The sequence below is a fragment of the Rhamphochromis sp. 'chilingali' genome (assembly GCF_963969265.1).
Source record: "Rhamphochromis sp. 'chilingali' genome assembly, chromosome: 4".
Taxonomy (NCBI): domain Eukaryota; kingdom Metazoa; phylum Chordata; class Actinopteri; order Cichliformes; family Cichlidae; genus Rhamphochromis; species Rhamphochromis sp. 'chilingali'.
Window position 1 is genome coordinate 2,776,775 of NC_137948.1, and position 17,381 is coordinate 2,794,155.

Sequence of the window (17,381 nt, forward strand, 5' to 3'; positions counted from 1 at the left end):
TGCCAGCAGGTGGCAGTACGTTAGTCGAGTCGTCTGTGTTGCTGCTCCGCCCACGCGCAGAATCATGTCAGGAAAAGTCGGGAGAAAGCGCCAGAGTCCAATTTGGGATTACTTTGAATATGACTGTGTTTTGGATAAAGCAAGTGTCTCGTAGTGGGAAGAGACAAATTATGAGGGACATTTCTAAAGGGAAAAAATCCCACAAACCTTAAAGTGCACTTGAAAAGCTCACACCAGAAGGCTAACCTAGCTTACCTTGAGAAGGTACGGGACCACACTCAACCCTCATCCCCAGAAACAGACGCTAACCCCAGGCAAGGCAGCGTGATGCATCCTGGGACAACAGGACGGGGACATCTACATAACTGTGTGAGTCAATTGCCTTCAAAAAGTTTATCAATTCACTTGAACCAAAATTACGAACACCCGGTGCTGCAAGAGTTATAGTCTCATTGGGGCCAAGATATACATTTTATAGTTGCCTGGTATCAATGGTTGTTCATCTGCCTTTATTTATTTATTTATGTATTTATTTATTTAAAGAACCCATAGGTGGGAATGTGAGTTGTCTGTCTCTGCTGTTAGCCCTGCGACAGACAGGCGACCTGTGCAGGGTATGGTAGCTGGAATAGCAACATACCCAAGGATAAGCAGAAGAGCATGACTGATATGATGAAACTGGGATTTTGTTGCACTTAATTTTTGCAAACACGACTAAAACTATAACTGAAACTAATCAAAACTAAACTGAAACTAAGGATTTTCAAAAAAAATAAAAACTAAACTAGCAAACAATTGGTAAAAACGAATTAAAACTGATATAAAATTGAAAATCTGAAGTCAAAACTAAATAAAAATAAAAACTAATGAAAATTGCAAAACTATTAAAACCCTGGCCCACATGCAGAGGGATCTATGTCATGATTAGACTCCAATAAGTCATCATGGGAGAACAAGACCCCTGTAGTCAATTCACGACAGGACCCCTCAGAGACTAGACTTTGGTGGTGGTGAAGTTGGAGGCTCAGATATGTTCTGAGTAACCAGGGTGAGGCAGAGACAGACTGACAGTCAGAATGACAGAGGTACAGTGAGATGTAAAGCTCACAGGATGTAGGCTGACTGGCTCACCGAAGGCAGGGAAGAAAATTATCGGACTATCATAATGATGTCAGTGTTGAAAGTGGTGTAAAGAAGAAAAGCAAGCAGATGAGTAATTAAAGATCATTACTCAGAATCAACTGCAGGTCTTTATCCTCTTAGTTGGTCATGGAATAAGGAACAGGACGCAACAGGCCACACCTGGCCATGAAACTACTTTCCAGTCAATTTTCCAATTACTTTTGAGCCTCTGAATATGGGGAATGTTGAATGCAATGTTTTTGTTAAACCTCTTTAATTAAAGCTGAAAGTCTGCAGATTGGATTCAAAATCCAGCGCAGTGGTGCAGAGAAAAAATTCACTGTCCACGTACTTATGGACTGAACTATATAAACACTTCAAAGTGGATGGAATCTGTTATGAGTATGAACCTGAATGTAAGGAGACAGTGAGACACATCGGAAATATTAAAGTGTGCTGCACTGGAGTTGGAAATCTCACTTGGATCAAATCCAGCCTAACTGAGTAGAAGCAGCACTTCTTTATCTTCATGGAGGAGGCTTCGTACTGGAGTCGGGTAATGAGCTCAACACTTTTTGGAACATTGTCCTATCATCCCATGCTGGGATAACTTGGGCAATCAATTATGAAAAAGCTTGTGGCATCCACACATGCTGATAATTTCATTTAGAATAAATGATTTAAACCCATTAAATTCAAAATGTCTCCGACTCGTGGACCCGGTGAGTATACGGTATGTGTGCAGAAGAAAGAACCAACACGTGCTCGTCTTGTTTTCTTTATAGGTTGATTATTACTTTTGCAAATACATAGTATTTCTTTACAAATATTGTAAGAAAATGAGAACACAGTTAACAGACTTCTTTCCATTTAATAAATATGATTGTAAATGCATAAAACAATTACACACGGCACAGTTGAGGTCGAACAAAAACACTGGAACACCTTACCGTCTGTTCTTATACAAAAGCTGTACAGTAGTAAAACTCTTTTTTTTAATTGTTATTATTATTTCTCTACAAAAATAATAATCTTGCTAATTCTGCAGGGCGGAGGAGATGGGGAGAAGGAGAGAGAGTAGCTCGGAGTTAGGCTACAACTTGATTTTCTGCACCCTTGGGTCCTGTCACATCACAGCTCACCCTAACCAGGAGGCCAGAGAGCCACCTTGTTAACATGGCTTCCAGGCTGTTCGACCTGTCTTTCTCCCTGTGAAACTCACAGGCAGGAGGAGGTGCTGTTATTATGATGGCCTTGCTGATCTTGTCTGGTCAGAGTCATTTCCTGTTCCCTGGAGTTAAGGTTCATATTAGAGCCCTGCTGTTTCTGATCACAGGCCTGTGGTTCCAGGCTGCTGTACAGTATCTCCCTCAAGCTATGCAAAACCAGAGACAGACAGAGAGATGGATATGAATGCTCTCAAATACGAGCTAAGTAATTCGTAAGTAATCCCAGCACACCTACAGTACATTCTTTACATTGAAACACTAGTAAGATACTCTTACAGGGGGGCGATGATGCTCATTTTCAGCTCCATAGCTTTAATCTTGGACTCTACTAGAGTAGCTTTGCATGAGTTGGTGTTAAATAACATGTTTGTACTGGACCCTGGGTTTACCTTCCATCTGAAACAAGCTGATTTGGCACCATGTCTTTAAGACAACTTCTGATTCTAAAGAGTTGAATGGCAGGGAGATGGGTCTTCTGCACTTACAACCATAGATTTGCACCTGAAATGACCATAATGGGGATATCTGCACTCACTGAGCCAAGATTAGAAATCGTATGAAACTGAGCAGTCTGAGCTTTTAGCTAACAAAGATTACTTATACATGCCCTGACCTCGTTCTTTGAAACCTTGGCCATGTCTGAAATAAGCAAAAACCAAAAAAGAAGGCCCCTTAAAATGTCTTAATATATTGCAACAAAACCCCAATCACCAGTTTGTAAAATTACCCACGTACACTGTGCACAACTCCATAAACCGAGCTCATGGCTGAGTACAAATTTTGTCCTGCACCAGCAGACAGAACACACCGAGCCACAAGACAGATGAAGATGTAAGCTGATTTGTTTCCCAAATCATGTTTGCATGCAGCTCTGAAATATGAACACTTCCTCTTGAACAGACCTATGACAACTGAAAATATCACTGGTGTTTGTCTGTGCACTTTTCAGTTTTAAGGGCAGGACACACTGGCTGCATACCAACACACTCATGGCCCGATGTCTGCATGCATCATTTCCCTGTTAAGTATATGGACTCAAGCACTTCAAGTGCGATATGGTGCCAATAAGTGTGATGTGGAAATCCTGAGGCACCCAGCAATGCAAAGAAGGGAAGAATATTCAGATCTTCAGACATGTGATAGCAACAACCTGGCCATAACCCCGTGTGCTTGAATTACAGCACTGTCTCTAACTCTTCCATTCAACAGCTATAGAGAAAGCTGATGATTACAGCCAATTACTTTCAAGTTTTCTCTGCTAAAGAACTATCAGCACTTGAACACCACTAACCAATTTTGCTCCAGTATCGGAGCACATCAACAAGCTGTGCTGCAAAACTACCTGCTGCTTTTACAATTTGCACAAGTTGGTGACAAAACCCTTGATTCATATCTGTTTGCACGTGTAACCTTAACATCTCATTACACAAAGAACCCCAGAGTATTGAACAGTCAGACCTTTTCATTACAACGAGGGCAAATTATCCCGACTAGATAATGGTTCACTTACACTCGAGTAAAAATAGGATGGCACCCTCCCTGTGACTAAGAAAAATCAGTGCTTTCCTGCTGATTCCACTTTTGGAAAGTCTCTGCGATGACCATCTTTGCCCAGAGGCCGAACAAGAAACACTCACACCCTCTGGGGAGCCATTGGCGACCTGCATATAATTGTTTTTGGAAAATATTAGTGCCTCAGTCAACAGCGTGGAGATTTGGACCAAAATTGGAATCGTCCAATCGTTAGCTGTTCATCAGTTTCTCCAGTCGCTCAATTTACAGTCAATCAAATGATGCTACACAGTTTACATCTCATAACTCGGTGAATTTTGGCACATTTGCAGGAAAGATGATGCAACAGAACAGAAGCAACTTCCTCTGTGCTGTATTTCTCCATCCCGCCGAAATAAAAAAGACATCTTAAAAAGTTGCCTCAGAAGATATGAAAGGCATCAATCAGGCATTTACATCTGTCAGATTTCACACACACAGAGCACCAGAGGGCTTGACAGTCCTCTGAGGCTAACCATCCATGTAGCCTGGTAGCATCTGCGCTCTACTTCTCCTGATCCTACAGCATGAAATAATGAGCTGGGATGAAGATGGGTGCTACTTGAGAGCAGGTTGGGATATTACCCTAAATGTGTAACCAACCTTAGCCAGCCTTGAGCTTGACAGGCCACATTAAGTATTCAAGAAGCCAACCTCTTCTTATTCTGTCCAATAGAACGCTCTTAATGCGTCATGTCCGCTAAAAGCCGTCTTCAATCTCTCTCAACCTGTCTCTCTCTTTCTCACTGCCATGCTCTTCAGATTCTCCCACAAAGCAGCTGCATCCCTAAGTGCCACCTTAAATCTGAGCCGCGATAAGTTGTTCTCTGCATCTTGTAGTACCTCCCAGACTGTGGCCAGGAATGATCTTTCTTTGTGGGATCGTTGCCAGGTCGTCATCCGTTGTATCTTGTAAGGTCTAAAAGGTCCGGTGATATTTGGAGGTCACCCGCAGATTGATGGCGCCTCAGCCATCAAGTGATATTCTGAAGCACAAAACATTTTACAAACTGGCGTGTATCATAAATAGTACCAGAAGCATTAGATTAACAGCAAGGTTTAAATTAATCCAGAGATCCACACCCTGTTGTTGTTCGGTTGTTAATAAATTAAAATTGGGAAAAAAAATTAACACTTTTGTAGAAAATGTGTATTGTGCCATAAATCAGCTTTCTGAGAGACAATGGACCAAAAGCTTTGAGGTGCCCTAATCATATTTTATAACAGTATCTCTTTTTAGTATGACATTTGTTATTAAAATACACAAATTATTTCTAACATAGACATTCATGATTTACAAAATAAATGTGTAATTCACTTCAATAACATACTTCATGTATATTCATGAATAAATAATACACTACTGCTGTTACTTCATAGAACAGCAAACCAATCTCAGACATGTAACCAAAACGCTGCTGCTCGTTACACATTCTCTGCTCTTCGGTTCACGCCGCCGATCCTTCTTCCATTATGGATGCGACTCGTATAAATAAACGGGACTTTTTTTCTAAATATTAAATTTATCGGAGACCTGTTAAAATAAATTGAAAACCTGTACACAGTTTCTTCTGGTTTGAACAGAGCACAGTATGTGTCAGCGGGGTCCAACATGCACAGGTATAAAGCTCAAAACCATTGTGTCCCAAATGGTAAAAAATATCCATGACAGAGCTGGAACAGTGATCCAGTCCAGAGTTTAGACGATGTACGTGGGGAGTTCTGTGGAAAATTTCACATGTACATGAGGTTTCATACATCCTGGTGGAGAAAAGAAAGAAATGTGTCAGTGCTTATTCAGTGCTAGCTGATTACACGAACAACAGTATCGATCATTAAATACTGTAAATATGTGTTAGGAACAGTCTGGACATCTAGGAGACTCATGCCTTCGTTTGAAGTTTTATTTTGAAAACTTCATGAATTAAAGTCCTGCATTTGAGCTCCTTTCCCTTGTTTATTGGTCCCCACCAAACACCTGAGGCCTCCTTTACCAAAGCAGTGCAGGTACTTCAGATATGGATGGAAAAAATACAGCCTAAAAATACAGAGAAAACCCCAATGTTTAGATGACCCCGTTTTAGCAGGCACTTGGCATCAGTGGGGAAGAAAAACTCCCTTTTAACAGGAAGTAAGCTCTGGCAGAACCAGTCATCTGCTGCGACCGGTTGGGGAAGGAAACGGGACAAAAGATGCATTTAAATGCAAAGTTTAATTGACCTTAGGCGGGGAATCAAAGCCTTTCACGTTATAGTCGTTTTACGTGACAATCTCACCTGCCCAGGTGTCGGTTAGACATCACGAGGTGTCAGACAATATATGATTTTTAAACAGCAATGAATGAGCCTACAAGTGACAATTACAACATAATGATTAATGACAAGAAGCGCTTTAAATGCGTGAGTGAGATGACGTGCAGCTACACAACAACAGAGCAGAAGCTCGCTAACACTAACTGACATACACAACTCATCGCACCAGTGCCGGGAATTCTGGGAACAATGAATTTATTCAGATCTATTTCGCTATTAATTTTGTCAAATGTGGACACTTTAAACTTCAAATATACCACCAACATTCAGAGGGATCCACAAAAACGAAAAACTACATCTCCCACCCCAAAGAAAGGCTTGTTATGTGTTAGCATGTTAGACAAGCAAATGTTGACTCAGGATGTACATATGGGTGACAAACTGGAAGAAAAGCTGAATGAATGAGACATGAAATGAATAATGAATTAAAAAATTGGTATGAATCATCTTATAGTCTTCATATCACCAAACTCGGCCGGGCCGATGCATTTTCTTGACAAGTGTAATAAATTTCAAGCTGCATCTTAAAATTAAAGGTGCTATTTAAGTAAAGTAGAGCGGAACAGTTATAGATGTTCCCGAGCCACTTGTTTTTTTTCTTTCATTTGCCACCCATCAATATTCTGAGGTGATTAAAGAGGGACATGAAAAGAGAGAAAAATGTGTTAATTGTACCACTGAGAGGCAATTCCACTGTTTGTCATACTCATTTTCATTTAGTTGTCCTGCTGACTGGACCATTTCACTGAGAAACACATAACAAAACGCACAGTACAGTGTCATGAAACAACACGTGAACACGATGGTGTGAAATAAACAACGGCATAAAAGAAAAAAAATACTGAAACTGATGTTTACCGATGGGCCGCGAGTTAAACTCTGTGTCCAGAATCTCCAAAGAATGCACCAAGTCCTGCTGAGAGCTGGGCGTGGCCACCGTTGGATTCGCTGGACTCATTTCTTGTTCTTTTTCGTTCTGCATCTGCGCATAGACGTTGAGGCCTGGGATCTTCCTTGAGGAAAGATTTACAGTGAGGCAGAGGAATAAAGAGCACGGCCTAAACTAAAACAGTGGCAGCAGTTTGCAGCAGTGCTGTTTTGATCATTCGCATCTGCGGTTCTATTTATTTTGAGCCATCTGGCGATGTTTGCATGCGAATCGGCAGGAGCATTAGAAATTATATGGTCTGTAAATGTGAAGTTTGATTCTGTCTCTGCTTGCCTCACCATGACTCTTTATATCATTTTCCCTTGGAACTGCTTCTTGGCGCAGAGACATAATTTAACATTTGAGAAAGGTCAACTGCCAGTGTTCAAAGGGCTTAATATTGATAGCAGCTGAAGACTAACTGACATTTCTTTTGTAAAGACTGACCTGATAAAAGAATTTCTGCAGGTGTGTGTGTGTGTGTGTGTGTGTGTGTGTGTGTGTGTGAGTGAGTGAGGGGAAAAGCCAATTCTCCACCCAGGAGCACTGGGTACGGCGGGGTAGACATTTGACAGGCACCTATCAACCTTCTCTTAGCCCCGCGACAGCTTTTGTTTACCGAGCTGTCAGGATGGCTCGACAACTCCCTATCGCGCACAATGTGACAACTATATAGACGTGAACACTTTACCTCTTGAATTTGTAGATGACAAATACAGCTAAACCCACAACCACTACTGATAGCAGCATTAGCATGGCAGAGCCACTGTGGTTCTCGCTGGTGTCCACTAGGGGCGCTGCAGAGAAAGGGGAGACAGGAACCCCAGAGCGTAAATATCACATCAACGACACCACCCGTATTTCCACCCAGCTGAATCATGCAATGAGCAGTCTACACACATGAAGCCTATGTGAATCAAAGATGAATCATTTTAATATACAGTAGTATGGACTTCTCTTACTCTTTATCTTATTAGCCCCTTTAGGACAGTAGCAGCATCCCCAATAGGAAGAGGCACACATACTTGTAACGATGTTCACTCTCTGAATGTCTCTGTGTAGCTACATGGTGGGAGCCAATCAGACACAGAGTTGGGGTTGTTAGTTAAGTAATAAAATACACCTGACTGACTGCTGTTTCTATGTTTTGTCCCGCTTGCTACACAAGGCACAAAGGCCGTTCTGGGCAGCTGTGAATGCACACACATGCAGGGGGGATTGTTACCTGCTGATAAGTGCGCTGCATACACGGTGACTTGGACCCCGGGCCGCAACGTGAACTGGACGAGATTTTGATTCAGCGCGCTGAGCAAAAGCTCGGAAAGCTGTTGAGACAAAGATGGAGAGAGGGGAGCTTCAGATCCCTTTGTTGCAATTTTAATAAATAAAAAAGGAAAATGTTACAGGTCAAAAAAAAGGTAAAGTCAAGCTCATCACACTACAGTCTCATCCGTCTTTGCTATTGACTCGTCATTTATTATCTGTGTTTTGACATTTAAGAGCAAATGTGGTCAAAGTCACGATCAGTCCTTTGATGCCAGGTTGAATAATTGAGTCCAAAACTCGCTTGCCTTTGAAAGCATTTCTAAAAGTTTCAGAGTCTGCTCAGTGAGTTTGTAAATGATAGGAAAAAACAGCCAAAGTGAATTATGAAAGACGAGTTATCTTAATATACTGACGGGGGTCAGGACAAGATATATTATATATATATATATATATTTTTTGTTTTGTTTTACTTAAAATCCTAAAATGATTTGTCACGAGCAGCAACCTCCGCAGCTGAAAAAGGAAGCCAAAGTGAAGAGCCCATGACTGCAGTTCCTCGAATGACCACTTGAGGCTGGCGCTGAAATCGAATCGGTCCCCTAGACTCTGATGTCAAAATACCCGACTCAAAAGCAGAAATATCCTGTCTTCCTTCTCTCCGCCCAACCGGTCGCAGCAGATGGCCCCGCCCCTCCCTGAGCCTGGTTCTGCCAGAGGTTTCTTCCTGTTAAAAGGGAGTTTTTCCTTCCCACTGTCGCCAGTGGGGTTTTTTTTCTCTGTGTATGTATTATTGTAGGGTCTACCTTACAATATAAAGCGCCTTGAGGTGACTATTGTTGTGATTTGGCGCTGTGTAAATAAAATTGAATTGACATTGGCAGCCTTTGTAAAATAAATGGCAATAAATGCACGACGGCGTAATGGATAAGATAACACATATAGCAGGTGAACACTAAAGAGGCTAACTTTATTCACTGAATAGGATAACCTTTGTGGTGTGGAGGCCTCATGAAGTATTTCGCACGATTATGTGCAGTAATTGTATGTTTAGAGCATTTGTTGTATCTGTGTCTATATGATGCACGGGTGCAGCTCACTGATCAAATATGACACAATTTCATAGCTCAAAAAAGTCAAGAGATGGCCAGGAGGATTCATAAACCATTGGGTGAAGTCGGTGATGTCACCGTGGCTCCTGCGATCCTCTAAAAGTCGTCTGTGCATAAGAACCACTAAAACTAGCAAAAACACAGCAGTGACACACAGTTATTATCAGTTTAATACACTGGTATGAGAACAGTTGCATACTGGGCAGGTGTTGCGCTGAGTTTATCTGAGCTAATTTTTGGAGATTTTTGCCACATGATGTATCTAGAAAAGTGCTATGGAGTGAAATCTATGGGGCAGAAATAAAAAGGTGGTGTAGTTCAGCAGCTGGGTGATAATTATCTGTGGTTTTGTCCATTTGAGAGACACTTTGTGATCGATGTTTGATTTGTTTCCACCATAAAAATATTGACTAATGCAACTTTAGGTTGCCTGTGAAAGACAAATGGAAGCGGTTACATGCGCACCTGACCTGAAGTAGGCTATCACTGCATGCAAATTACCACCAAACTGAATATACTTTGAATACCAAACTTTCTAAATGTAATGCTTTTTGCAAGGCTGCTGAATTATTTGTAAGCACCCATGACCCGAAGAAACCTCGCTACCTCCACCGACAACCCCATCCGAGCTTTCTTCTGTTTATGTAAGAGCCTTTGTCTGTGGGACCTTTCCAATGTAATGCATAATGCATACCAAGCAGTCTCACTTGATCTCTGCTTTCCAGACAGGCGAGTAACCTTCTGCATTGAGAACATCTGACTCTGATACAAATTGAGCAGATTATCATGACCCAAAGGTAAACTATAGCGAGCGGGAGGAAATCTTACTTTCCTCACACAGATCTTTTCATTTCCATGAATCTCTGTCTCAGGGCTCCAATTCTCAGTCAAATGAGCCTCTTTATAAATGACATTTCACTATCATTAATCTGTTTTTCCTCATTTATGGGATCAGCATATATACTGCTGCATTACTCTGCAGAGCAAAACTAAACAAAATTCTCCATTTTCTCCCTGCAGCAGCCTTTTCCCTCTGTAGAGGCTTCATCTATCTTATCTGCCTCATTTGCCAAATTAATTGTGATATGAGTAATTTCTGTAGTCCTTCATCTTCGCCTTTATACTTCTTAGCTGTTTAAATTTAGACTATGCTTTGACTAATTACTTTTTCCCACTGTATACCAGGGTCAGAAAATCTATTATACATTCTAATAAGCGGAGCTTGCGCTACACTTTAAAGATGCCAACCTTGAATGAAGATTTATCACCGGCTGGTAGGGCAGAGGAACTTTCCAGGCAATCAACCAGGTGTGAGCGGGGAAGGAAGAGGAAAATCAAATTGATTCTCTTCCCAGCTTCCTTCTCTGCACATGCCCGTTGAGTGCTTCCCACAGAGAGCGCGGCCAACATTATCAGTCATTATCTAATACGTGAAGCTGAGGGCTATTTGAGCTCATGTTGATATGCTGGTGATTTAGTGACTGATGGACCACAAAAATTTTCCTTGTGTGACCTTTTAGGCTCTTACGAGATGCTGCCACCCTCTAGTGCTCCCCCCTGCACCCCACAGGATGTGACTTAAGTAAGTCTAAAAGTCATTCCCCCCGATAACCTGTTAATACTTGTCAGGCTTTTTGATGAATCTATTGCAAAGATATTCCTCGGGCGTATTCCAAAATTAGACTTTTGGAGAAGAAAAAACTGGACATGCTTGAGTAGGTTAATACTGACATCTGCTGGAGGAAAGAGCAATTACAGGAGAAGCTGCTGCTGCTAGGAGAAGAAAAATTCCCCTATGAGTCATAAAGCAGAAACGGGGAACAATGCTTCAAACTTGGTATAGTTCGAGTGAGGATAACAAGGTGAAACCATCCACCTACACTGTGGAGATGGGGAAAAGCAGCGAGTCTGGAGGACATGCATCAGGTCAGAAAGCAGGTGTTGTTGCCTCACCTGATCTAAATGAGCTGAGCTCTTCTCTGGTTTCCCCTCAGTTATCTGTTTGTCAGGCAGGAGGAAAAACTCTGCTGCTGTGGGTAAACCTGGGAGGACAGTGACCAGGAGCTGATCCTCTCTCACGCCTGTAGCCTAGAGGAGGACAGTAGAGTGGACAGGGTCAGACTGAACTGCAGCAGTCAGCTCACAGAGATGAAACCTTAACAATAAGTACAAAAAAGCTCTGACAGTCAACGTTCGCCCACATATTTTTGGTCCTTCGTCGACCAGAATTTAGCTGGATTCAGGCTGCAACCATTTATCATTCGAGCTTAAACATTTACTGCAGTCTGAGGTTTTAGAAATGTTCTCACTTACTCACATGAGAAGATCAGTAAGATCAGTGTTACGTCTCCAGCAAGAACAGAATGGGAAAACAACAAAGGAAGGAGGACTAAAGGAAACTAAGTTTCCAAAACATCAAACTATTCCAAAACATGAACACAAATGTCCCTCAAGGTAACAAATTCCATCCATCGATCCATTTTCTTCCACTTATCAAATTCAGGGTCACAGGAGGAAACAAACTGATTTAAAAAAGTGATTATGCCATTTTTAATCATAATTTTAAATGTGTCACACAGTACATTTGATTAGAGGATGTCTGCTACTCCTGAACCCGACTGGAGTCCAAGCTGCATTTAACTTCAGTCCTGCTTTGAACAGTGCTGCGTCAGCCGCCATCTGCTGGATTAAATGTGCATTGCAGTCCAAAACTTGGCTTTGAATATTATTTTCAAAGTGCTGTTTCTGAGTGATGAGCAGCTTTGCAGAAGAAAGTTTACAAAAAATTAAAGCATAAAATTACAATTCCACGATTACATGGTGAAATTTTAATTTCCTGTATCAAAGTAATTGCAATTGATTAATTATAGAAACTTGCTTTATTAGTTTTTTTTAAAATAAAAACAGGGCTAAAATAAATGAATCACAGATGATTTAATAAGGTCTCCTTTAAATGTCCTTACTGTTACTGTGTTCATTCAAAGGTACTGGACGCGTGTCCGTGATTGTATTCCATCCTGCAGTAAACTCACCGCAGTGGGAAACAGACAGTTTTGATGCAATATTTGAAAATACTTTGTTTAAAAAATTAAGCAGTTTGTGTTTTTTTGCTGTCATGATGGATTGCAAGGCAAGAGTAAAGGATATTGTTATTGACGTGTTCTAGTGAACGTTATTTTTATTGAAAAGCACATATTAAGCATACTTGTTATTAATCTCTGTCTCTCTTCCACTGCTTGTCTTTATCCTGTCTTCCTTCTCTCACCCCAACCAATCACAGCAGATGGCCCCGCCCCTCCCTGAGCCTGGTTCTGTCAGAGGTTTCTTCCTGTTCAAAGGGAGTTTTTCCTTCCCACTGTCGCCAAAGTGCTTGCTGATAGGGGGTCATATGATTGTTGGGTTTTTCTCTGCATGTATTATTGTAGGGTCTACCTTACAATATAAAGCGCCTTGAGGCGGCTGTTGTTGTGATTTGGCGCTGTATAAATAAGATTGAATTGAATTATAATACGATAGAGCAAAAATATTATTTTTTCTAAATAGATAGTATTTTTTTGTCAAAATATCAGTTTTTTTCATGTGACAGTCTTGAAAGATGCAAACAGCGTGGCCCGGCGTTAAGAGAATATAACCCCGCCGCAGATTTTACATTTTCGGCTTTTCTTTTTCTTTTTTCTTTTTCGGCTGGCTCGTACAGAATCTTGTATGTAATTTGGAAAGAGGGATGTCAGGGTTCACCTTTGAGATAAGTTTTTCATCTCGAGCATGAATGAAATCTTAAAGGTCAGGTGTGGTTTTCAACCAATGGCAGCCCTTCACTTGGAGCTCACTTTCAGATCGCCGCTTAAAGAAAATCAAACTGATGAGCTGGGTTGGGAGGACTGGTGTAATTAAAAAAAACATGAATTTCTGGATGCCTTATTGATTCCAGTTGAGGCTGCCAGCTTTCCCTTGTTGGGTTTTCCTCCCGACGCGCTGGGTTTTAACCAGTGCGTCGTGTTTTTGTCTGAAAGTTGTTGTTGTTTTTTCGGCATGCGTTCTGGCCTCCGGGCTGTGGATGTCATGGAAAAAAAAGATGTCAATAGCGAACTGACGTGTTCAGTGAAGACTGAAGACAGGCTGTATATTTTTAGCATCCGTTTTGATTTGCAAGATCAAAAAGTGTGAAAATATGATGGAAAGCTCAGATTGCTTCCTCCTCTGCTTCAGAAAACGTATTGACACTCTGAGGATGCTGGAAGAAATAACGGCAAGTTAATGAGGCAAACTCTGTACCTAACATGTCATGTGTGGGTTTGAATCATGTCGTCCATTTGACGGATTGCAAAGCACTCGTCTCCGAGCGCTCCTTCAGGTCAGCGCAGAACACGCATTAGACCCGCACTGACGTTTATTCTTCTGTACACAACCTCGTTACTGTACGGCCCTGAACTCTGAGGGTCCGCGAGCAGCAGCAATCAGCCAGCTCTTGAACTATCTTTTTCCCCTCTTCTCCCTCTTGCCTTGTCATTTATCATCATAAAAGTCAGATTCATGTCTCCAAGCCTCGGGGAGGTCACGCAGCACTCAGAGGTCCAGCTGAGCGCTGACAGTATTTACCAAAGGAAGGCGACAGTTGCCACAAAAGAGCCAGAGAGAACTTTACCTGGATCAGAGAGTTCTTAATGACTCGGCTCACATCCAGTCTCCATTCTGCAATATCGGGGTTGTGCTCATCCAGGTTTGATGAAAAGGCGAGCAGATGAGATCGGAAATATTCTGCAGGAAGAAAAGTAAATGTGTGAGGGGAGCTTATGCCTTTCATCTGTCATTAAATGCAAAGCTCGGTTTTAAGATTCAGATCATGTACGTGTGCTTTATTTTCTTTTTGCTAAATTCTGGGTTTATTTTCAGGTTCGGCCTCCATTCAGATCTTACAAGGGGAGAAAAAGCTGCAGTATGAGAACATAGATGATAGAGCGCTGTCCTTCTGTACCAGCTTAGTCATTTTTTTAGCTGCTGATGTTCTTAATAAACTATTCATCATGCTTTGTGTTGTAGTTGTTAAGAAAAAGGATTGATAAATACAGTTAGCATGCACCGGATGTTAATGAATCATGTGTAGTAACTTTGAAAAATGAATCTTGGGAGTTCAAAGGTAATGTATGCATCAATTTTCTGCCAATCAATCAAAGTCCAGTATCAGTGGCAGCAGCTCAGAAGGTTATTCTAGACATCAGTTTCTAAGCCACATTTTCAGGTTCCTCCTAGCAGGTCCTGAGGCACTCCAATGTAAGATGAGCCATGCAATCTCTCCTAAGACACTCCTGGGCCTCTCCTCCAAATTGGGTGAAAACCTCCAAGAGGATGTAGCCAGAAGGCATCCTGATTAGAAACCTCAGGTAGCTTCAGTGTGAAGGAGCAGCAGCTCTGCTCTAAACTCCTCCAAGCTCGTATCACTTATATTGTAACACAGTTCGTAATGATTTGTAGTGTTTACTGAGCCAATAAAACCATCTTTTCAATTAAAGCTTAAATGGTGAATAACTGGGAAAAAGAACGGGAAGTTGTCTCAGAGACATTCATCATCAGTTATGCATCATGTTGAGTTAGAGGAAACAAAAGAGAAATTTAAAGGCGAATATGAACATGTGGACGTTCATGTTTGGACTCGAGATTTTAAAGCTTTGATGTTAACATTTTGGACGACATCATTATTGCGTTTTGGAGCCACAGACGGCCCTATTTGAACAAAAGGAATGCTACAGCTGTCATTTATATACAATTTCTGTTATAGCTTAGCAAAGGAAAAGTTTTAGCATATGGTTAAAAATGACCTCTAAGTCTGGACAATGGCAGATTATTTTTAAAACATTAAGTAGAAGAATGACATCTAAGAAGTATAACATCAAAGGGAAGCAGCATTATTATTCCACTGTGGAGACCAAACTTATCAGCCTGTTTGCAGAGCAACAGATTCCCAGTGGACACTGAGTGAGAAATTCGGCTCACCGTGTACAGCGATGGTTTTTCTGTCCTGCAGAATAGTATTCCCTGCAGACACCTGCACAGTGACTGTATTGATGCCTTCCCGGGAGAATGTGTACGCCACACTTCCCTCTAGGGTGATTACTGGCTGCTGGGGGAGCGAGAGAGAGAGGGAGAAGGAAGAAGGGGAGAGGGAGATGGGGAGTCAGATTGTACGTGCTCCCATGAGAGACCCTTATCAACGGCTGGTTAACATCTCACACTGCTGTTATTTACACTACAGAGGTGTCAGGCTGTTGGCCGACTGACAAAAACACACACAGACACACACGCACGATGACACAGCGTTGCTAAAGTCTGTGCTGTGCTGCATGCAGCACAGAGGCCTACAGGGAGTTTCCTGTGTGACACCAGCAGCTCCTTACTGTCATTACTCACGTCTCCATTTGTTCTTCAGATAGCTTTAAGATGCTAATGCTGCCACTGTTTATTACCAAGTGACAGAACTGCTCGTCCTCGTGGAAAGGCCCCTGTTAGTGCTGAGCAAACACATTTACCCAGCTACAATTACACAGACAGAGAGGAGTGGAGCATTTCTACAGCTATAGCAGTGCATCCTCAGACCACAATGCTTGAATTGTTTCTTTTTACTCTCTTGTAATATACATTTTTTGATGTGTCATGTTAAATGTTACGGTTCTCTAACATCTAGTGTATTGATTACATTAGTTGGTAATCCTGTTGATGCTAGTAAAGCCGGGGTCAGCGTGTTTGCACTCTGACAGTTGCTATATTTGGAGGAACAACACTCTACTTTTTCAGGAAGTTCTAATAGAATCCTAACAGCTACTTTTCCAACAGCATAAGGAGCATACAGTGGGGCAAAAAAGTATTTAGTCAGCCACCGATTGTGCAAGTTCCCCCACTTAAAATGATGACAGAGGTCAGTAATTTGCACCAGAGGTGCACTTCAACTGTGAGAGACAGAATGTGAAAAAAAAATCCATGAATCCACATGGTAGGATTTGTAAAGAATTTATTCGTAAATCAGGGTGGAAAATAAGTATTTGGTCACCTCAAACATGGAAAATCTCTGGCTCTCACAGACCTGTAACGTCTTCTCTAAGAAGCTTTTCTGTCCCCCACTCGTTACCTGTATGAATGGCACCTGTTTGAACTCATCATCTGTATAAAAGACACCTGTCCACAGCCTCAAACAGTCAGACTCCAAACTCCGCCATGGCCAAGACCAAAGAGCTTTCGAAGGACACCAGGAAAAGTATTGTAGACCTGCACCAGACTGGGAAGAGTGAATCTACAATAGGCAAGCATCTTGGTGTGAAAAAATCAACTGTGGGAGCAATCATCAGAAAATGGAAGACATACAAGACCACTGATAATCTCCCTCGATCTGGGGCTCCACGCAAGATCTCATCCCGTGGGGTCAAAATGATCATGAGAACGGTGAGCAAAGATCCCAGAACCACACGGGGGGACCTGGTGAATGACCTGCAGAGAGCTGGGACCAAAGTAACAAAGGTCACCATCAGTAACACACTACAACGGCAGGGAATCAAATCCCGCAGTGCCAGACGTGTTCCGCTGCTGAAGCCAGTGCATGTCCAGGCCCATCTGAAGTTTGCCAGAGAGCACATGGATGATACAGCAGAGGATTGGGAGAATGTCATGTGGTCAGATGAAACCAAAGTAGAACTTTTTGGTATAAACTCAACTCGTCGTGTTTGGAGGAAGAAGAATACTGAGTTGCATCCCAAGAACACCATACCTACTGTGAAGCATGGGGGTGGAAACATCATGCTATGGGGCTGTTTTTCTGCCAAGGGGACAGGACGACTGATCCGTGTTAAGGACAGAATGAATGGGGCCATGTATCGTG

At 41.9% G+C, this 17,381-nt stretch overlaps 1 protein-coding gene across 1 annotated transcript in view; it reads right to left on the minus strand.

Annotated features, from left to right (window-relative positions):
• Nucleotides 1–1,900: 1,900 nt before the first annotated feature.
• Nucleotides 1,901–17,381, minus strand: part of sorcs1 (sortilin-related VPS10 domain containing receptor 1) — a gene marked incomplete at its 5' end in the record, with an annotated part of 203,738 nt that continues 188,257 nt past the window's right edge. Inside the window, 8 exon segments of the mRNA XM_080881344.1 lie at nucleotides 1,901–5,663; nucleotides 6,890–6,959; nucleotides 7,073–7,227; nucleotides 7,834–7,939; nucleotides 8,368–8,467; nucleotides 11,471–11,605; nucleotides 14,163–14,275; nucleotides 15,509–15,635. Coding sequence (XP_080737470.1) covers nucleotides 6,931–6,959; nucleotides 7,073–7,227; nucleotides 7,834–7,939; nucleotides 8,368–8,467; nucleotides 11,471–11,605; nucleotides 14,163–14,275; nucleotides 15,509–15,635 — 765 coding nt within the window. The 3' untranslated portion in view covers nucleotides 1,901–5,663; nucleotides 6,890–6,930.